A 23,139-nucleotide genomic window follows, 5' to 3' on the forward strand; every position below is an offset into this window, starting at 1 on the left:
TGCCCCGGGCTGGGCCTGCGCCCCGGGGCGGCGCCGCCCCCCGGTAGTTCGCCGTTCTGGCAGGCAAGAACGGGCAGAAGAGGGAAAGCGAGTGGGGAGAAGAGATGGGGCGTATGAAGCGCGTAGCTCTTGCTGCATGAATAACTTCGCTTGTCAGGTTTTCTCCATTTTCCTTTTGTCTCGATACCCGCAAAGGTATCCTCCCATCCCTTTCTCTAAGCTATAGAATATTTTAATTCTCGTTTTGTTTGTCGCGGAACACGTGGGGACCTGGCCTTATCCCATTTCCAACCTTTAAATAGCCACGGCAGTAGCTCCCATCACCGTGAGCAACAATTTTGGATCCATTTTCAAGGCTGAATGAAAGACCTCTGCTTCTCTTCTCTATCTTTTTTAAGTATGTAAGAGACCCAGCCAGAGTGGGCCTAAACCTCTGAATTAATCACCAAGCAAACCTCAGTTTGCAGTCTCATAGATCATTTGGTTTATGCATGATACTCTTCAAACAAAAGGGTGATGAGAAAGCAGTTCCATTGCTGGAAAGTGATTGGAATTTGTGTTTCATTTTGGCTCCATTCTTTGGCATTAATCCAGCATGTTAAAGCACAAAGTGGTGTGACGCAGGCTCCCAAATAAAAGGTTTCAAACAGATCAGCATTTAGCAATGCTTGTTAGAATTTCACTTCCTAAGTGTTAAAGACCATTAGATGTTAATTGGAACAGATACTCAAATCCATGTACAGCCACCGTTCTTCCTCCCTGCAAAAGTTTTACTGAGTAAGAACTTTAGGATTTAAATATCAGATTGTATTTAGAAGTAAGAGCAGGACCTGCAAGCGACAGCATAAAACAAGAATATGACCCTGCGACCTCTACCTATGCAAATAAGCCTATACACAAAAATTTTTCATCAGGGTAAAAGCTAGAGACTCAGGCTCTAACTTTATAGAACATCTAGCTCGCAAGTCAACAGCTATTTCACATATTGTTGTGAGCCTGTTTGTTTCTGGTTTGAGCTTTCTGTGTTGATTAAATGCTAATAACAATGTGTTTTCCTCTGATCCATTGTTTTCTATAGGTCCCCTTAGCTAGTTTGATTTTTCTGTCTCAGGGTTAATTTATTACATGTAGGTAGATTTCAAAGAGTATTCAGCTTGATGTACAACATTAAAAGTTTTACTTAATAATATTACCCTGCTGTATTTAGTAAAATATCAGCAACTAGAAGTCAGCTTACTATTGGAAGATAGAAACTAAGAGTTGCAGCTTTGCCCTGCTCTTGCAGAACTTCGCATTCAAGCTTTAGTCAGTTTGATGTTAGAGTAAAGCTTCCTTCTACATTGCCTATGAGAGGACATGTACCTAGTAGATTTTGTAGCGCTTACAATAAAAGTCCAACAGACTCAGGTAGTTTGTTTAACTAGATTCTTAGAAGCACCCCAATGTAAAATTTCCCCAGAGCTCTATGAAGTAAGTAGCAATGAAGTAGCACATGGGAATTTAAATGAAAAATAGTAACCTAGAAGAATATTACTTTTATTTGCAGATTGAATTAGTCAAGCTCAGTAAGATGCAAGCAGTAAAATAGAAACTGTACTGAATACATAGCAGAAATGTGATTCAAACCTTTGTAATACCTTTCTTCACTTCCTTGCAAGACTGAAGCTAAAAACGGCCCGTTTCTGAAACGAGAACTGAGAATGATCTTGCATAGTTAAAAAGCTTCAACCTAGAAAAAGTCTGTACCCTTGTTCTTGCATGTAATTCTAGTTAACAGAACCATAGCTGCAAGATCAAAGTCATTTTGTAGGAAACAAGGGAGCTAGTTGTCTATCAGTCAAGCAGTATCAACCTTCAAACCAAAAAAAAAAAAACCTTAAAAAAATGTAACTAAAGTTTAATAAATTCATCCATATTAGTAACATTTGACTTGGTTTCTGTGAACCAGTTTACACTTAGATGGAGATATAAGCAGACTGTGATGACAAACATATCCAGTCTGTTCACATCCACTTTGTACCAATCATTATAAAAAAGGTGCTAATACTATAAATCATAGTACTATAAAGGACTAAATATGACTGGAAGCCAGAATGTCTGATTCTAGTTCTAGTGCCTCTCCTTTCTGAGCTGCATGAGCAATTAATGTGTTTAAACCTTTTCATGACTGTGAAAACAAGAACTGCAGGATGCTCCAGGAAAACGTAGCTGACCTAACTACTGAAATGCTGGCCACAAGTACAAGGACTACTTTAGATCGAAGAGAAATTATTCTCTTCGATAATACAGGAACATCACTTGAATTTGTTTCTGCCCTTTGTCATCTCTGTGAGATGTCCAAAAGTACTAAAGCTTTCAGACTGGCTAAAATTTTATTAAGAACTGCATTTATGGATGTCCTGACCTAGAGATCCATTTTTATATTCAAAGGGACATATGTATGCAAGGATGAAGATCTAGAGTACAATTTTTTTTTTTTTTCAAATCTGAATGCACTCTTCAATATGTACATATTGCAACTCCTCTATTGACCTGATGGTCATACATGCTTCAGAAAAAGCAACTGCCTTTTTAGCATGGAAGTACTGCTTCACAAATTCTGGTACAAAAATTTGTGCTATTATTTCCTGTAGTAGTTTCAGTCTTTGCAAAAACACAGTAGGATTTCTCCCCCTTTTAACCCAAGTGGTATGTCTTGCTCAAATATTTACAGCTATATTGATATCAAGGAGATTTAGTCTCTTGAAGTCTCTTACCTTTGTATTTTTGGCTTTAAATTCCTGTCTGAGTAAAACTGACAGCTCATGATTGATAGGCTAGACTAGATGAAAAACAGTCCTTTTTAGTCTTAAGTATTTTGTATCAAACTTAGCAATGCCTCCATTCTTTCTAGCATTTTAACTTTCATATTTCACTTTTTGTCTGCAAGAAGAGTTGAAAAAATCATTTAGACTAGGTCGTTCTTTTCACAGCTAAGTGGCTTGAAGGACTACACAAATTTTTCCATTCCTAATGCACTTACTGTTTTTCTTCACTCGATCAGCAGTCATAGAAAAGCCCTGCAAGTCCACGGTTCTTTTGTTGGAGCGCTACACATGTCAAATTTTCATCCTATTTTTACATTATTTGTTCTAACCAACATGGATAAAACAACACTGAAAGGAACAGACAATATTTAGAGACTCCCTTTGGCAAGCTCGATTAAACAAGGTATTTACTTTAACAGTAATCTTTACCTTAATTGTTTCATTTTACAGATAACAGCAACTTTATTCTATTGAGAAAAGACAGACTGTGCAAGTAGAAGGATAAACATTCTACCACCTACATAAAATGCAAGAAAAGCTGAATTGTCTCACCTATAGAGAAGCAGGGTTTTTTTTTTGTCCTTAATGAGAGTGCTAGGATTCTAAAGAAAGGGTAAATCCATCAGTCATTGGCTGACAGCCAAATATAAATTGCAAAATAAAATCTCATGTCAAACCTCTGTTGCATGTAGCTAAAGTTTAGGAAGTGTCCAGTAGTTGCTTACACATTAATTACCATGTTATGAAATCCATCCTGTTTGTAAGCTTCTCAAGGACTAAGAGACTAATCCAGACCTCTGAGTCATTCCCCTCCATCCCCCAATACGCGAGTAAGACCATCAGCTCCACGCTGTATTCTTAGGAACAACATCAATCTTCAGTGGCATTTACTTAGCACCGTATTACTACCTCTGGTACGAAACGAAGGTACTAGAGAGTTCCATGGCAAGTGCCAATGCATTTGAAATATTTTCATTGTATTCAGGCTTGCTCCTCTTCTTATGCTTTTTCTTCAGCTAAATGCTTATCCTGCATTACACAGTTTGCAGTAAAATAATTCATCTTAGCAGCTACCCTGTCTTTCAGACATCTTCTAGAATCTCAGCTATTGTTCTTTCCATCCCATTTTAAGCACTGTGAATTAGGTTATAAAAGATAAACTAAAAGCAAAGAGCTCTTCTCTTTCCAGAAACTAAAAGATAGCCACCAGACTGATGCCCTGAATTTTTTACAGAGATTTGTTTAGACATACATAAGCATTTTCAAAAAGTTTTGCTTTTGCTGTTCTAAATGTTGTGAATGAATGTCAGTATTATATTAGCAGGAATCTGTGGGAAAATCTGAGTGATGCCTGTTCACACTATACCCACCTCATTACAAATTCTATTACTCATTTTAGTGAGCTCTAATCTAGGTTATTATGCCACACCCATCACCATGAGAATGCAAGTTAAACGTATCAGAAGTACTTTGTTATTCATCTTTTCTCAGAAATTATACTGTGATCTGATTGCAGTTTCAATATATAAAAACAATTTGAGTAGTCACACCTGACAGATCCAAAAAATTAAAGAATGATATAAGCCTCCTAAGAAAAGTCTAGTGCAGCAATGATATTTAACATTTGATATGAACAGTGGACATGCACATAATTATTTAAAGATCGAGATGAACTCATTCCTGACCACGAGAGAAACAGCAGTGACAATTCCCCATCCCTAATTAACTGTATGACTTACAGCAGAGGTAAATACACCAGGGATTTTGCTCAGTGGTTCTGCTCAAGCTTCTCAAAGCATTATCCACCCCGAACACCACCTCTACAGAAAAGATGATTTAAAACATACATCTAAGTCTCCACTATTTCATATGGTCATCCTTATTTAAAATCAACTACTACAAATTAAAAACAAAAATGGTATCGTTCCTGCCACAGCCTGTCAACTTCTCTGAGATCAAAAGTATGTACTGCAAAACATTTCTTATTTTAAGGGAAAAAAAAGTATTATAGGAACTTTTTTAAGTTTCCTTTGCAACTTGAAAGGCAAAAGAAGAACTACTGTCTACAGCAGTGAATGAAAGAATATTCTATGCACAGCTATGTTTTGCACAGGGAAAGTAAAGACATTTTTAGGCTAGTAGTAGAAAAGCTTTTGTTTTGATATATGGTTTATACAGATCACTAGAGAAAAAGTTTGGATTTTAGCAGCTTCAGTTTTGTAAGCAAGTATCCACAGATGGTTCCTTTTAAGTTGATGGAATAAGAAAAAATGGTGGAAAGATGTTCCATAGGGACTTCATGCTCTAGCTTCTGACAGAATGGAAGGATATTCTCCAAACACCTTATTCAGATGCCCAAATTCCAGGCAAGGCCCAGCACCCAATGCTTTCCGTAGACTGGCTCCAAGTAGCTCCCTGCTCAGTGTTTTCTTAGTCCCTTTCTAGTGGTCTACTGAAGTGCCGCTTTTGCCTATCAATAACTAACCAGTTATACAGATTTTGACTATGTAGGGAAATACTTATACCATCTATTTTTTTTTATTATATTGATCGCATTAGAAAATAATGAGTACTGGTATCAAATGATACCCTCAAAAGGATATGCAAGTAAGACAGGGATCATCTGCTAACAGTGTAGTTTTGCAAAAAACACAAAGGCAATATAAAAAATAATTCTGAGCATACAGACAACTCAATATTTACAAAAGCATAAAGTCTTTCAATACATTATAAAGCAAGATTGTTAAACCCAAACTATCTAAATTGTGGGCATTTTAATTCGAGGGTATATGCAAGTATGACAGCATGGGCTGCAGGCGACCAATTGCATCAAATTACAGGTGGAGAGCAAAAACATTTCCTAATTTGAACAACTAGGCACTGGCCAAAAATTCCAATGGATATAAAAGCATCAGATTAAAACCTGGGTTGCTGAAATGACTTCACTTTATTCCAATACATTTAAAATAAATCTTGGAAGCAATAATATTAATAGCTGTGTTAGCAGCAAGTCTGAGAACTTGTAGGAAGTTAGAGGGCTCATCTGTTCTGATTGTTGAGTGGAAGGTAATTTATTATGAATTTCTTGTGAACATACAGAGTTAAGTATAGTGTTAGAGGGTACTAGGCATATAGTACGATTTTCATCTTGGGGTATAAGCAAAGCAGAAGTATGTAAATATGCCGGTAAAGTTTAGGCCATATGTTCTACTAAAGAAGCGGCATTTCATAAGAGCTATAAAAAAGATCTTCTAGGGTGTGGAGAAAGAACTTCATGTTTAAAACATGATTACCTCAACACACCCAAAAGGTGTGTACACTTTAAAACATTACCTCATGTTTTGCCTCACATTATTATCCACGGGCAAATGATGCAACACAGAGCACATAATAGGTCATGTAAGCTATGCGTAGTTTTTAACTTCTGGGGGGAGAAAGCATGGGGAAAGCACAAGATCTTTATGTGCCTCCCAATGGAGTTCTCTTCTCGTGAAGTGGGTAGAATCAGGAAGCTACATACTATTTCACTACCCATCCCCGTTCCAAAAACCAATACTCTTAATATATCCTAAAAAGGAGGAAATATAAAAGTTGTCTGTTTTAGTACCTATGATGAACACTTTACCCTGAGCACTGCTTTCCACATATAACCAGATAAACTGAACTGGTACATGCTGCAAACAAACTTTTTTTTTTTTTTTTAGCAGTTCTCATATATAGAAGAATCATTTTGCTTTTCCCTTCCCAGAAAGTTTAGAACAAAGAGAAACAAATATAAATGCTTTTACTACAAAAACAGTGTTTAAATGCAGAGTATAGCAATTTCACAGATTATGAGGAACTTAAGGAAATATCTGTCTATTACCTACAAAGCTGCGGTTTCTAAAAAACAGGTTCAGTCTCTTAAGTTGTTACCAAAAACACCCTTGAATATCCCCCTCACAAGTATTTTCTTAGATACCTGACAATACTTTGCTTCACTGTGCCTCTCACTCGGCTAAGAAAGACTTTTTTTCCTGCATTTACAGAGGACAAATAAATGCTTTAGTGGCTCCAACAAATACTGTTAAGGCAATCTAGTACTCCCTCTGCTGGCAATGCAAATAACGTACAGTCATTTCACCAGTAGGTCCTTCATGGAGAGAATTAAGAGGAGAAAAAAAAAAAAAAGTTAGAACAATTAGCAGAATTGTAGCACTTCCAGGTTTGTACTTTGAGAAGAGGGCGTTCTCCAGATTATGAAAACTGAATGGTATGGCAGCTTCTATTTAAGTAGCTAAAATAATAACTCTGTGAACTTAAAAAACTTAAACCGCAAGTTGTGACCTTTCCTAAAATATTCAACTCTGCTCACCCTCATTACTCAGCTTGTTCTTCTAATTATCTGCAGCGCTGTTTTTTTTTTTTTTTTTTTTTTTAAGAAAATCAGCATTTTGATGGTTTAGGACTCCAATTAAAAAAATCTTTATATAAAAACTCATTTATTAAACCTCTGTACACAAAAATGAACAGGTATGTACAGCAAGTTTACAGGAAGGAGGATGTTACAAAAGATATAGTGGTACTTAAAACTGACCCACATAAATAATTTATAAAAATATTTGAAATGGTGACGATAATGCTGGTAGTCCCTGATTACTTCCATCCAATTGCCAGGATTTAGATGCGGGAAATCTTAATGTTCACCCTTTTTAAAAACGTTCTGAATATATTAAACTTATCTACAGGATAATTAGCAAAACGTATAAAGTATAGGTTATTGTACAAAGAACAGATTTAAAAAAAAAAAATCATCAATCCACCTGAACCTCAAGGACAATAAATTTTAGCCAAAGTAATGAACACCAACCCACAACTTCTTCTTTTTAGAGTTTCATGTATTGGCAAGTAAATTGTTCTTAATAAATCAACAGTCCTGTTCTTCCTTAGTGGAAGGATATGGGAAATTCCTGCATATTTTCTGGCAGTATTGGTCCCGGTCAATATGGAAACCCTGTGCTGACTGCAGTTCCAAGGTAGACCAGGGGCTGTATTTTTCCAGAGTTTCTCCTTCCCAGAGAAGGATAAAAAAAGATTATCTGACTTTGTAAAATTGGAGAAGGAAAGATAAGGATGCAGGGATTTGGACATAATGGAACAAAGGAAGACCAGTTAAGATGAGGGCTTTTTCTTTTGCTGGTTTCTCGGGGAATTTTTTAAAACACTCCGTATGCGAAGATAAACACCTGTTGATTCTGCCATATTTTCAAATTCAAATGGTGTTATTCCTGCAGCAAACTTGCTCATGTCAGGAACAGGACTGGAGTTTTTTGCAGATGATTCAGTGCTTGTGACCACTTGATAAACATCTGTATTTCCTCCGTTGTTAACCTCAACTTCGGGAGCCGGGGTGGTGTTATCCAGCATGCCTTCAGAATCCACATTATTAGGATTTTCCTTTAAATTAAGTGAATTATCCCCTGGATTAGGACTAGTTTTAGAATGTTCATTTCCTGGTACCTGTGTGCTAGTGTCAGAAAACTTAGTTTCCACTGTAACCACTTTGTCAGATGATCTTACTTCTGCAACAAGATCTACTTCATTCCTAGATGGGGATGATGTAACAGAGTTTCCAGTTAAAGGTGTATCAACAGGAATATCAGAGTCACTGTTCGTGCTTTCTGCCTGCTCTAGGGCTGCCCAAATTAATCGCTGCTGTTCCTCCAGCTCTTCTAAAGTCAGAGTATCCTCATCCATCGTTGAGTCCACTATTTTTGGCTGAGACATATCACTGGAAAGAGTGAACGGTGGACTAGTCCTAGGAGGAGGAGGGGGAGCGGGTGTTGGAGGTTGAGGTGGTGTAGAATTTAGTGGAGTAAGTGGAGGTGTCCCTCGTGGTAAAGGGGGAGGAGTTGAACTCGATGGAGGTCCAGGTGGCAGTGGAGGCTGGAACTGAAAGCTTTTACGAGTTTGAGATCTTTGTGACACTTCCAGATCTACAAATAGATGAAAGGCATGTATTACAATCTGAAACGCCTGCAGGGCAGGATTCAGCGTACCAATGCTCTGATTAACTAGCAGACTTTTGTCTTCTCAGCCTTGTTTTTAGTGATATGGAGCAAGCCTTTTGAAGGTGTTAATGTCCACTGAAACTATTTTTGGATTTTCACACTGATGGCCATTCAAAAAAAAATAAATATATATATATGAAACACTCTTGAATGTATTTAACAAGCTCCTTCCATATTGAGATGCACTGGAGTACCCTCCCTCAGAGGAAATCAAAAATAAAAGCCAGAAGCTTCAACAGCTATTCTAACATTGAAGCAACATTCCAAATCCTCCCGAATTTGACTATTTTTAAGAAGTTGCGAATCACCATTTCATCAAAATATTTTAGGATTTGGAAGTTTTCATAACAGATCTTTAGGATACACCTAAAGTAAAGAGACTGGAATTGGTGACTTAACATTTCAATTACTTTGAGCAGATCTGAAACCTCCTGCTGGGTAGTGGAAGATATGATGACCGCAGCAACAGAGAACGCTTTTTGTAGAGGCTCAAATGCAACTATAATAGGACACTACTAGCCTACCTTAGTAGTTACCGTAAGTAACGATACCGAACGCTAACACATCAGTTTCTATCTATTAACACTGACATTTCAATTCAGAGTAAGTTATTTTGAAAATAAAAACTAAAACTAGGGGGAAAAAAGGGGCAAAATAACTATACCAGAATCTAGGTCCATGTCAGTTGCTGGTACCTCCAAGTTGTCTTCTTTTGGTCGCTTTGAATGATGAGAGCTTGACTGTGTTGCAGCCCTTTTATTGCTCGATTTTGTACTTGGCTGAAGGGAAGTTACCCAGGAAGACAAAAGAAATTAGAATTAAATCATACCAGGTAATATTTCCTCCTGAAAGAATATCTTTAAAGCAACTGCATAATTAAGTAATCACTTGGTGACCCACTTTGAACACTAGACACTGAAATTTGAGCAACTGAATGAACTGATGATTTTTTATGCAACTGAACAGAACTGTAATTTTAAGCGGCAAAGAAAAGGATTGTCTGTATGCCTAACAGGATTAAGATCAAGTTTCCACCTGGACACCTAGATCTTGTGAGACCATCACAAGTATTGCATATTCCTTCACAGCAGGTTTAGAATTTGCCATTTAATTCCTTACAGCACCACACAGTAATGATGACTGAGTACAGAACACACACCTTCCATTCTTAACTAGAACTATTCAACAGTAGATAAAACTAGGCTAGAGTCACATAAGAGAAGATCTGAGAACGCTAGAGAACTCAGCTACCATATTTTCTGAAGTCACTATAAAAAGATTACTGTAAATCACGCCTATGCAAGTAATCTTTTCACTTATTAGGGAAGTCTAGAACTTAGCAGACTGCCTTTAGTCTCTAAGAGTTTAAAGCTATCTTTATTCACAACTATTGAGAAAATATGGCATAATCAAGATCTGTTCACGTTAACCGCAATAATAGAATTTGTTCTAAACATGAAACTCCTTTTTTTGTTAGAAGAGATAGGCCAAGATAGAGACCGCCTTACTGGTTCACTAGAATGCAAAGCCAATAGCATGTTAAGCAAGTTTACTACAAAACTAATAAAAGCATCAGGATTTCACACTTTGTAGTGTCCATAAGAAAGTCTATTCCCTTGTGCAAAAATGAAGACATAAACAAGCGATCACTGCTGTCAATACTAAATAAAAGATTTCCTTAGACAACTTTTTTCCTTTTTGTGTGTGTGAGTAACATTGAGACATATTCACCGCGTGAAAATTAGAAAGGTAGTTAGCAAAAACATCCTTCTGTTGAGATGGCTGCATGGGTATGGAACCAAATATCCGCCATTCCTACAGCAAAAAAGAGAAAGAAGACTGATGTTGCGTACGGTTGACTAATAATATGACAGTAAAACCTAGGAGAAACACTAGGAGAAAACAAGCCAAGATGGATTATAGCTCTCATCAAAAGCCTCAAAGTTATTTTTAATACACAGGCATTAACATCAATGATGAAGCTTGTTACTAACAAGCATGTTAAATTGTTCTCAAATATAAACTTTGGCAGCAAAGGGCATAAAAGACTCCTTGTCTGAAGGAAAACGTCAGCCGCAGAACATAATGCTAAACTTGGCTAAAAGCAGTTAACGTTACTCAGCACGCTGTTCAGAAAGCGGAGGTCAGTCACTTACATCTGGGATCCCACTTGGAGCGGACATATTAAAGCCTGGATAGTTTATCAACTTAGAGACATCATAAGTGACACATTTTGGTTGATGAGATCCTTCATCTTCTGTTTCACCATCATCTATAACAAAATATAATTATTATGAATGTTAATTCAGAACATTAATGAAGAAATTCACAGCTTTAAGAAAAAAGTTTTGATTTTTGGAAGGTAAGTATTGATAAAAGGCTTTCCAAACAAGGCAATAACAGTGACCAAATCTATCAGATACATGCATGCAGCTTCCCTAGAACCGTAACCGGACGTTCATAATACTACTACTCCAAATCTGCCATCAGCAGCCTCAGATTTTGGCTTCAGGAGCGTTCTCTGCTCTGCGTCAACAGCTCGTGCTTTCTCTTGGCATGGACCTAACAGAGCTGGAAGCAATTGCAGTCGTCTTGTCCGTGGGACAGTCAGGCTTATCCTCCAGTGCTGGAAAGGCTGACACCCTGATAACAAGGCCCATCCAAAACTGGTGCAATCAGAGAATAAAACTATCTGCAGAACAAACAATAGTTCTATACTTTGCTGACGGTCTGCTCCAAGTGAGTTTTTATTTAGAATATGAACCAGGAAAGCAACTGATAAAGGACAGTATTAGTCAATTTTGAAATAATAAGGCAGAAATTTTTCTGATAGCTAGTAACAAAACACGATCTGTTTTCTTGTTCTACAGAGGTGGCATAAATATTGGTTATTAGCAAAAAGCTGGTAAACTACTCCACAGCAAATTGGGTTTCAAGAAATACGTTCATCGCTCAATGGTCTTCATGTTGCCTAGTGTGATCTTGGAATCTTATCATACAGGAGTAAGTTACTGAACTTTAGAAAGTGTTATGGCTTCTTTCATGAAACATAAAACAAAGAGAAGCTGTAAACTCATTATAAAAAGAAACATGAGGAAATTTGACAGCAGACTATTTGGAAGCCTTAGAAGTTCCATCCACAAAAACTCCATGTTCTGTTATCGGTTGTTGATAAAAGAGTAAAATCTCAGGGACAGTCTCCTCATCTCTGCGATTCTATCATTATAGAAGTTGTTTTGTTGTCGCAGAATGGCTAGATGAAAGGGAGCATTTTTACATGACCGTAGACAAGAAAATTTGATTTACAACATTCTCACTCTTCTGTGAGGATGAAAGTTTACAAACTAGGTACGTTACTGCCTTCTAAGTAGGATGCAGCAAGTAAACAGCCTGCGTACTAAGAACTGCATTCCCAATGAACATTCCTTACCTTTTCCATCATAAAGTGCAAGGCCCGAGTGCTCCATTTCAGCCTCTTTGAGCCAACCTGGAGGATAACCCAGCTGACGCATGCGATATATAAATGGAGGAAGACTGTTATCTGTGACCCCAAGTGCATCTTGAAGCTCTCCACTAAGTTAAGAAAACAAACAGAAAACAAGTCCTCCAGGAAGTCCATAACTGAGTTTCAGAGGAAGGAAGTTTTGAACGTTCTGTTGAATTTTAAACTACCAAGTACAAACATTTTAGTTTTAAAAGCGCAATAGAAAATGTTGGTTGTTAGATACCTTATCCTGTCAATCCCAGAAATAACTAAAGTCAAAAACAGCACTGATATTAAAGAAACCTTGTAAGACTTCAGTTTATCCAACAAGTGTACGTATACTTAAATATTCTATGAAAAATAATTCTACTCTGAGAATAGCTTATTCCTTGACTTCTTAATTTTGATTAATGGCCTTAACTGTAGCTACCAGCAAAGGAAGGGAGGAACTTAATGCAAAATTAAATTTACTGATGATTTGTTTAGACTGCCACAGCTATACAATGACTTCTTTAAATATATAATTTGAACACAGAGAAAAAGAGCGAGAGAGCGTCAAAGCCTAAAAATTTTCAGAATCTTGCACTCATCTTTAATTATCAGGAGCTTAATATATTTATAATCCTCCCTGTGAAGAGAGTTGCAATAGCAGCCAAACAGTAAAATCCATCCCCCCCCAACATCAGAGAAAGTATCATGGGAAAAGGATGGACTATTACGCTAGGCATGAGAATTTTAGTTTGGAAAATATCTGAGGAATTTAATAAACACAAAACTTTATTCAGCAAACAAATTTGAACATAATATACCCGTAGTTAAGATTAGCAGATTGACTTACAGAACTCTGAACAGTAACATTTGGCATTCCAAAGGTAGAAAAGGTATTCCAGAAAAGCAGTGCAACAGTTAATGGAAGGAAAAAGACATACCTAATTACTCCTGGTTTAAATTTTCCAAATCTCTCTTCTACTTCTTCTGCATGATAACGCTGCTGAAAATTCTGATTGCTGGCTTCACCACAAGCTTCCAAATACTCCTTTCTCTTCTCACTTATACGAGCAGCGTTTCGTGGCTTAAAGATAACGCAGTTGGAAAGTTTAACTTTGGACCATTTGCAATTTATGCACGCCTTCACCCAACATAAAACCTGTACTCTTTGCCCCAAGCTTGTTCAATCTTTTATCACACATCCAAAGTATAATTACAGTTGTAATGAAAGTTAAACAGCAAAAAATCGAAAAGTGTTTGCATTTGAGCTAGTAGATCTCTAAAACAGGTAGAACGACTGTTCGAACTGAAAAATGTTCCTATGTAAGTAAAAGGGGGTATTCAAACCATTATGCTATGAAATTCATTTACATGTTGATTCAATATATTACTGTATACAACTTACACATAAGAGAGGTAAGAGGAGAGGTATAATTTAATCAACAGAAATTAATAACTATTTGTAGATCCTGACCAATGCATCTTATTGTTATTTATTTAGTATTGCAGTTACATTGAAACATTTTTGGAGAGAGGCAGCCTTTTGAATACTGATGTAGAGTTTACCTTTGGGCAGTCTTTCATTTGATGGTCTTCAGAACCACAATTGAAACAATGAGGTTTTGGCCTGTTTAAGAAATGCTCAAGAAATTATTAAGTTTGAAAATCATTCTGCAATGTTAAACGCAATTAATTCTTTTAAACTTCGTTGGATTTTTAGTCTTTCTTTTAGAAAGAAAAGATGTTAAGCATAGCTTGCTGATTTCGCATGCTGTCTTCTGCTTTTCTGAAATTAACTGCTTAATATAAATCTTGAAAATAGAGTAACAAAGTTTTGTTTATTTGATGGTCCTAAGTAGAACACAAGAACAGAGAAAAAAAACATGCACAGTCCTGTAAAAAAGAAAAGAATGCATGATTACATGTGGAGAGGAAGGAAAGAAAGAACTATAATTATAGAGGCATAGTAGTACTTCCAGACAGAAATGGAGTTTTTATATCCTATAGAGCATAAGTTATTCCTTTAAGAGGGAACACAGTAGTCACAGAATAATTCAGGTTATAGCTCAGGAGGTCTCTAATCCAATTCCCTTCTTCAAAGCAGGGTCAGCTACGAGAGCAGACTAGGCTGCTTAGGGCGTTATCCAGTTGGGCCTTGAAAACATCTAAGGATGGAGACTGCAAAACCTCTCTGGGCAACCGGAGAATGGTGAAAAAGCTTTTCCTTGTTTCAAATCGTGCTGCAGATAGAAGAGTATTCACTGAAGCATTTCAGCTTTTGATTAAACATAGAAACATACGCTTAGAGAGCGCCAAGGACAACGCAAAAAAAAAAAAAAACCTGTATCGTAAAGTTTACGCTATGTCAAAAGGTAGGAAAGAGACGTTAAACAATACTTTTAACTCTAGAGTACAGATAAGGAACCCTCATCTTAGTATGTCTGTAGTACATAATATCTCTATTACTCTTCCCATGCTTTTACCATCAGAGGTCTGATTGTTTTTACAATATTTAGAATCAGTTACCAGTAGAAACAAGTAGGAGCACGAATTGGAGCACGACCATTCAGTCTGGTCCACAGACTGAACAAATTACACATACTGTGAAACTGCATACTGAAAACCTGGAAGCGAGTCTAACTACAAATGGAATTGCAGTTGGCTTCAAGTTTAATTTTCCTTGCAAATTGATGCCATGGTAACAAGCATATTTGACACTGGGGGAAATCCCAATCTCTTACAAGATTTCAGAGAAAGATTTTTTTCCTCAATATTCATTTTTATCAAATTAGGAGGGGAACCAAAAGGGGAGACGAATAGGTGACACACAAACACATGTCCAGGGTAACTCCCCCCAGTCTTAAAGCCTCTAATTAGATAAAACGAGGTGCATCTTTTGCTTCTTGTTTACATGCAATTCAAACGGAAACATTCTGCAGCGACACAAATACTTTATCACCACCTCATTAGCATGAGCATGATTGTTAAATCTGCTTTTCCTTCAGACCGTAGTATTTCCACCCAAAACAGAGAATTTAAGTCAACATGCCCCTTTTTTTCTTTGAATTTCCCAATAAAAGCTTGTGTGGTCTTCACTGCATCTGAAATCAATGACTTTTGATGCTATGAAGACCACACCAGCTACCACCAGGAAATTCAATGAACTTTACTTTTCCCCTCGGAAAAGCCATAAACCCAACTCCAAGTTTGTCTTAAGAGCCTAAAAAATAAGTCAGACAGGAGTTGTTCTACAAAGACACAGTACCCCGACAGTATACCAGTGCAAGGATGACAAAGCAATCATTAAGAAGACAAGCAACAGAAGACCAGAGCATAAACAACTTCAAAAACAGTTTCTTACACATTGATTCTTAGGCCCTTTCTAAAGAAAGGCAGCGGACCACAAAAACCCTCTCACTGCAGATCAGCACTGTAATTTGAACTCATTTCTCAAATATGTTCAAGGGTTTAGAATACTAGGGAATAATCACAGTGTACATCTGAACTTTTCAGCTCAAAACTTTATATTCAAGAAGAATACAAACCTTTTTGGTTTTACTTGTATTTCTTGTCCATCTAGGGAGAGAATCTGGCTGAAAACTTGCTGATATCTTTAGATTTCAATAAGGAACTGCTACTGGATGAAGCAAAATTTCAATCTCATTTAAAATACCAATAAAAAACTAGTAGCGCTTTAATGGAGTATTGACTCTACTGATTAAGTTACAGATGAGTCTTCAGTATAAAGTCTATACTTCAGAAGTACAATCCACTATAAACTATTTGCTGAGATGGGTGTTTATAGTTCCCGTCTAATAACCAATGTTGGTTTTTCTTTCCACTTGCTAGACTGGAACATTCTTGTTTATAAGCAGAAATTTCACATTTGTAATTGTGAGGTACTTCTTATCAGTATTAACAGACCTCAAAAAATTTGTAATATATTCTGGTAGAGTTTCCACAATAGAACTCACTGCTCAAGTAGGTAAAGCCAGGGCATATAATATTACTTGTTTTCGGTTTTTAACTGTAACGTGCCCATTGCTCTGCCCGTTCAGCTAGAAACCTACAAGGAGAGAAGAGGGTCCCAAGGGAACTGATATGGAAAAGGCTAAGAGGTTCAGCAGAGTTCAGAGGCACAGCAACGTACAGAATCTAACAATTGCTTTTAAAAAGAAAAGCATTTGTCAGAGACTAGTCAAACTGACACTGAGTGCAGTACTTTGGTCACTGAGAGCCATGGTACCCGATACACCATTTAATTCATTAGTAAGGGCTATTTTAGGCTCAATGTCATCTGTGGGAGCTCTACAGAAAGATGCAACAAGCCTATCTGAAGAACAACTATAAAGTTAAGATGATAGACATGAAAGTTTAGCCCGGCTAAACTTTGCATTTTAGGATAAACTCCCCCGTTGAACATCTAATGCCTTTATTTAGAGGTTGGGAGAGGGTACACATACCATTTGAAGAGCAGAATTTACTTAATGCACTATGACAAAGGCAGCTTTTGAAATGTAAAATTACAGCACAGTGCATATGCAGTCAAAGGCAGGCACAAGAAAACCCAGGTTAGCCAGCTCATAAATTTAGATCTTCGTCAGGTACAAGTCATTCTTAACGCTAGGGACTGACCTTTATCACTAGCTATTACAGAATTGAAATGTTAAACCGTTTTTTTTTCCTGACTCTTTCTGGGGCAGAAGCAATGTTGGGAAACTGGGGAGACAAGATTGTTTGGGTCAGTGAGGACTACAATATTAAAAAACGCTTTATCCAACACTTTCCTCGCTCCCACCTCTCAAATACTGGCTTTAAGAAACAGCAAAGAGCCAACTCTGTAAATTAAGATGCACAGTAAGAGGATGTAAATTAATAGCTTCCACAATTAAGTTAAGAGATTTTCCCCTTGGCTCCCAAATTTGGCTAAATCACCTCAGAGTATCTGAGTTTGCCAAGCCCTTTTCTTCTCTCAAACAACAGATCTTATAAAGGCATATCAGGAATGAGCTGTTATTCAAAATCTGATCACAGACTGGCCCAAACAATTCCTAGATTCAAAAGATACCTAGATTTACAGGTATGCAAGTATTTACTCTTCCCAAGCATAAAAGTCTTCTAAAAATCATTGAGCCAATCATGTCAAAATATTTATGTTTTTTTATTTAAAAAAAACCCATTAATTATTCATTAAAATTTTTCATCCATAATATTGATATGACTTAGATAAAAATGTAAAACTTACTGAATAAAATCCAAGCTCAACTATACCCACTAGCGTTCTTTGGAGTTAATAAACAGAAAAAAACCCTTGTTTTAGCAAACAGGATACTTAGGTATTTCCCATCCTTCTGTCAGCTGTGGATTCTCATTTAATATAGGCTGTCCCAGTTTATCAAGACAAAAATTGGTAAAATACAGAACACTTCCTACAACCTGTAGAAAAAAAGTCAGAAAATTGTCAGAAACGTGTCAGTATTAAGGTCAGATTATCCGGTAATATTTTTAGAAATTTACAATGCTTGATATACTTTCAGATTTTTCCCCCACTCTGCAAGAATTTTCAAACAATACATGCCCACTTCTGTACAAATCAACATTTTCTCTAATGATGTGACCAAAACATACTGGACTGGACTGTTATTACATTGGCATATGAAATTTAGCAATGAGATCTCACTTTAATGACACTCTACACTGGGTATGTAGAATGGAGAGTTAGACCTACCACTGAAGAGCATATAGTTAAGACTTACACTGAAGGCTTCCTTCATTTTTTTAGCAGAATTCGAGCTTGCTGCTTTAGAGTCCTCTTCCAAAAGGACACTGGAGGGCTGACATGAAAAAGCAAAAGTGCAAATAAGTACTGAAAAAAAAACTAAAGAGGAGTTTTCCACAAGTACAGCTTCTCTTTTTTCCATGACCAAACACACGTTAGCTTAAAAGTAGAATGAGATGTTAATGCTTTGTACAATTCAAATTATGACAGAGCTCATTTCTTTCTTTCTTTTTTTTTGATAATGAGAAATAAGCTACGTAAGAACATCTTTACTCTTAACTCAAAAGCTGAAGAGAAAGATGGGAGAAGTATGTCATTCTGCCTTATTATTCAAAGCAAACCCTAAGCGGGAACATACAAATGAAACTCCAAATTTTAAACTAAGAGAAGAAAGTGATAATTTCAGTATTCTGTTGTTCATCTATGCTTTCCGATAGATTCAAAGTGGGGTCAAACACTATCAGAAGAGGATATGCAAGTTTGTATCTTAGGGTCTTTTCTCAATTATTTAAATCAACTTAGTTGTTAGATGATGGAGTTAGATGATTGCAATTAAGTTGGAAGTCAGCTCTTTAGCAGTGTTAGTATTTCAATATCACCTCTATAAAGATGCAAGAGAAGCAGTCCCTAACCACAACTTCAGCTTTAAAGTACCTGCGGCTTAACATTGAAGTGGGTTTTTTCTGGTTCAGACCTCTGCTGCTCTTCGTATTTCTGAACTAAATTAAAAATAAAATCTTCAATTTCTTGATGATATTGTCTGTAACAGAGTGAAGAAACATGCAGAGATGAAGAAATCAGTGCAAGTTATGGACAGAAGAATTTTTTTCATGATGTTGTGTGACATAATCTTCCAAGAGTAACGTGAACATGCCAAGTAACAGGGCTTGCATGTTAGATTAAGCAGAAAAACTGACTGTCAGGAAGAAAGGGTTGCTGGGGGTGGGGCTCAAAAAGACAGCATCAACAGATCTTCCTGCTACTTGTAACTGCTGTAATTTTACAGTATTTCACACTTTTTGGTTCAACCACTCCTTCCTTGCTTATGAAAAATTATGAGCATGAATTCAAGTGTTTAAAAAAAAAAAAAACCACCCCCCCAAAAACCCATACACATAACACCCCCAAACCCCCAACCAGCTCATTATCATATACTCAGACAGCAAAAAGCCAATAATGGCTCTTTCAAAGAGAAGTTAAAGAATGTTATGTAACAAAACCATGACTACAAAGAATATTAAGATTTACAGTGTTTGTAACAACAAAATTAGCAAGACTGAAACGCTTTTACCAGATTTCTTTCTTTCCTCTTTTTTTTTTTTTTTAAAAAAAAAGCATCTACAGCATCTACCATTTACTTTTTCCTGAGAATTTAGAAAAGGGACAGGGATTTCTCTCCTGTCTTCTTCCCACTACCCCAACAACACAAATGTTGCCAGTTATTAGAAAGTACTCTTACTATTACCATAGTAACAACAACAACAAAAGGTAGGGCAATTTAATTTACTATGTTTAGTTATAAAACTCAAGAAGTTTAAACTGCTACTCAGACTCCAAGCTCGCTACTGACAGCGGGAGACCTTCTGTCACATTGCTCATTCTTACCTTCTTCCCCTGCAAACATCGTCACACAAATGCAGAGGTGCTTATTCAGGGCAAGATTAAAACAACTCTTTTCCATGAATACTACTAGATCAATATTAAGCTAGCAAATGAAGGAAAGGGGAACAAGAGTTTGCAATGCCTGGCAGTAGGGTCAACTTACTACGCTAATCACAAAAATATGCCTTCAGATACATTTTCCACAAGTCCTGCAAAATATACCAGCAGCAACAGAGCTGAAATTTGAACTAAAGGATAGCTGAAACTTAAAGTAAAAGATCAGCACAGCCAACTGCATTAATGTAGAAGGCAACCTCCAAGCATTTTTTGCTTTGCTGGCTTTGGTTGATTTAGAGACTGATTAGAGAAGGAAGATGTGCCTTGCAGTACTACTTTATACACTTAAACAAAGTTTTCTCAAATACTTTTTAAAATTGAATATGAACTCATGACGAACTCGTGCTATACCTGTAGGCAGTTTAATTAGCATAAGTACATTTGAGGGAAAAATAGATTACTGAAATGGAGTTGAAGATACTAGATTTCGCTGAATTAAAATCTACGTTTAAGAAGTTTATGTTACTGAATACCATACACATACTTCAGTTAAATACCAACATATCCAAAGCAAACAAAACAAAAACAACAAAAAAACCCCACAACCTAGTTTTTTGCCAGGATTGCTTTTGCTTGGCAAGAGAAAGTACTTACTTTGAAATGACATTGTTCATAAATAAAATCTGTAGCAGAGGTCCATCATATTTAGAGCTGTCCACTGAAATTCCACTAGAAGAACAGAACAGAGATACAGACAGTGGATACTGTACTAGCTTTACTGTAAATCGTTCCTATCCGTTTTATCGCAACAAAGAGGCTCTATTCCAAAAGGGACATAGAGCAAAGTTTGGGCAATGCAAGTTCTGTTCTTTTAAAAGTTTCTTCTATCTAGGAGAAGAGGCACGGGCGTAATCTTTCCACAAGGGAATGTTGCAAAAGACGTAGCAAGTTTAGGCAACTACTATCTCTGTTCCAGAGAAGTTCAATTTTAAAGATGCATAGGTCACACAAAGCGCTTTTAATTCAGCGTTAACGTACCTAGGACGAGTCAGAATACTCAGTTTCCTTTTAAGTTCTTGATGTTAACTTCTTGTTAAGGAACATCACTTTCTTCAGAATGCAAATATACACACCCCTCAATCAATTACACAGTTAACATACACAGACAAAAACCCACACCAAGCAGGAATTTCATAGAATAACTTATGAGGTTTTCAGGCTTTTCCATTTCACTGCATAAGGAATCATTCATAAACCCATCTGTTGCTGAAGGAAAAAAAAAAACAGGAAAAAAAAACAGAAAAAAAAAAGAAAATAGCTGAAAAAAGGACTAGCCATGACACTCCAAACAGTAACTCCTTACATGCACCATGGCTGAATTGCACGACTAATAACGTTTTATTTTTAAAATACCTATATTCATCACAAAAGGGATAACAGTCAAAAGAGGAGCGTCCAGCATTCTGTGCTTTAACAGTCACTTATCCCAATACCCAAGAGCCCAGCCACCTCCTTGGCCAAGAGAGGTGAAAACAAACACTGCCAAAACTTCGGGAAAAACTTCCTCCGAAGCGACGGAAGCAGAAGCTAGAGGAAGGAGGCAGCCGCCGCCGCCGCCCCGAGCCCCAGCAGGGGCAGCAACACCGCCGCCGCCGCCGCCCGCCGGGGCCGCAGGGCCTCGTCCCCGCAGGCAGAGCCCAGCCTGGCCAGGGCGGCGGGAAGGGCCGCAGCCCCTCGGGCCGGAGGGCCCCGGCGAGCAGGCGCCAAGGCTGGCCCGGAAGGGAACCGGCGGCGGCGGAGCCCCCCCGCCCTGGCTGCGCGGCTCCCTCCCCGGAGCAGGCCCTGTCTCTCCTGTCAGGATATTCTCCGCCCGGAGCCGCCGCACCGTCTCTTGGCAGTCCCGCAGCCGCTCGCGCAGTTCGGCCAGGGCGCCCTCGGGTCCCTCCTCCTCCTCCTCCTCGAAGCGGAGGTGAGGCGGCGGCGGCGGCGGCCCGTCCTCCTCCTCGAGCTGCTCGAAGAGCTCGCGGTCCCCGAAATCCACCTCAGCCGCCATCTTGAGCTGCGGCAGGAAGGGAGGGGCTTGACGGGGGGGGGGGGGAAGGGCGCAAAGGGCAGAGGGAGCCTCCGCTCCGCGGGAAGCGGCGGGCGGGCCCTCGGCTCCGGTGCGGAGCTGGAGGACCACGACTCCCAGCAAGCACTGGCCTCAGCCGCCTACCGCGGCGGACCGCTGAGGGGCGCTTTGCACCCTGGGAGATGCAGTCTTCCCTCTCCGCACGCGGGCGGCGCGCTGCACACCGGGAGCTGTAGTCCGGGGAGGACAACCTGCCCCAAAATGGTCTCGAGTAACTAACTGGTAGCGTTTTCGACTAATTCCTTCGGGGATAAAGGAACGTTCAAAGATGGCAGGAATAGACATTTGGAACCCTCCACTGTGTTGCTGCTTTTACTTTTGTTTTTTTTTTTTTTTGGGGGGGGGGAAGACAGGACAAGAACATCTTTAAGTAAATTGTCTGCAGTACAGGCCCTGCCTTGGAGAGGAGGGTATGTGCTCATGCTTAGGCAAGACCTTGTATATTTAATATGCTCAGCTACAAGTATCCTCATACTGTAAGCTTGCCAGTTTCCAATACTTTAAGTACTACTCTTAACAATACAAGCTAGTGGCAAGGGACTCACAGAAACACACAGACAGAAAAAAAAGGCTCCCCCCCCCTCCCCATACAACCTTTACAGGCAACATATTATTTACATGAGTCGCTATACCTAGAAATAAAGTTCCATTTTGCCCTTGACTGCAAGGGCAGAAACAGGGCGGACCACGAGAGCAGCTATTTGACCTTGTGTTAGACATAGCACGTTCCCTGTTGAATCAGCATAAAAAGTTGCTCAAGTTCTATCCCCCTTTCCAAAACATAATTGTTACAGGATGGGTCCCATAAGAAAACAGATAATGGAATGGCACATATACATGAACAGGAGAATGTGGAGATGAAGCATCTTAGCTGGTATAGCCATATGTAAGCATCACCTCTGAATGCCAGATTCTACAAAAGCCAAGGTAAAATAAGCCTGGTTGACTTACAGCTTGAATGTAAATGTTAAATTCAGCCTCCTCATTTTAATCTTTAAATTTATGTATATACTCACACAGATGTGCGTGCTTAGATATTACTCAGGCTTTAAAGAACAGTTGCATGCTGCTGAGATCTCCTCCTCAAAGTCAAGTGGAACTGAACATTTAGCTCAAACTGCATTAGCAAGAAAATATCTGCATACAGCCAATATAGTCTTGGACCAGAAATTGGATGAAAAATGAAACTAAGCACGTTTTAGAGCTGTCCCATTACGTAATATGTTTCATTAAACACATCG

The 23,139-nt window shown here is 38.2% G+C and overlaps 1 protein-coding gene across 1 annotated transcript; it reads right to left on the reverse strand.

Annotated features, from left to right (window-relative positions):
* Positions 1 to 3,197: 3,197 nt before the first annotated feature.
* Positions 3,198 to 21,861, reverse strand: ZCCHC8 (zinc finger CCHC-type containing 8). The gene is made up of 14 exons (XM_068911730.1): positions 21,629 to 21,861; positions 20,806 to 20,846; positions 20,422 to 20,496; positions 18,763 to 18,868; positions 18,086 to 18,163; positions 17,662 to 17,765; positions 15,875 to 15,940; positions 13,896 to 13,956; positions 13,271 to 13,413; positions 12,288 to 12,430; positions 11,014 to 11,129; positions 10,589 to 10,672; positions 9,522 to 9,636; positions 3,198 to 8,782 (listed from the first exon to the last, which is right to left on the reverse strand). The coding sequence occupies exons 1-14, from the start codon at positions 21,818 to 21,820 to the stop codon at positions 7,959 to 7,961; spliced, it is 2,148 nt and encodes a 715-aa protein (XP_068767831.1). The 5' UTR covers positions 21,821 to 21,861; the 3' UTR covers positions 3,198 to 7,958.
* Between the last annotated feature and the right edge of the window lie 1,278 nt (positions 21,862 to 23,139).

Source organism: Struthio camelus, chromosome 17, assembly GCF_040807025.1.
Source record: "Struthio camelus isolate bStrCam1 chromosome 17, bStrCam1.hap1, whole genome shotgun sequence".
NCBI lineage: Eukaryota > Metazoa > Chordata > Aves > Struthioniformes > Struthionidae > Struthio > Struthio camelus.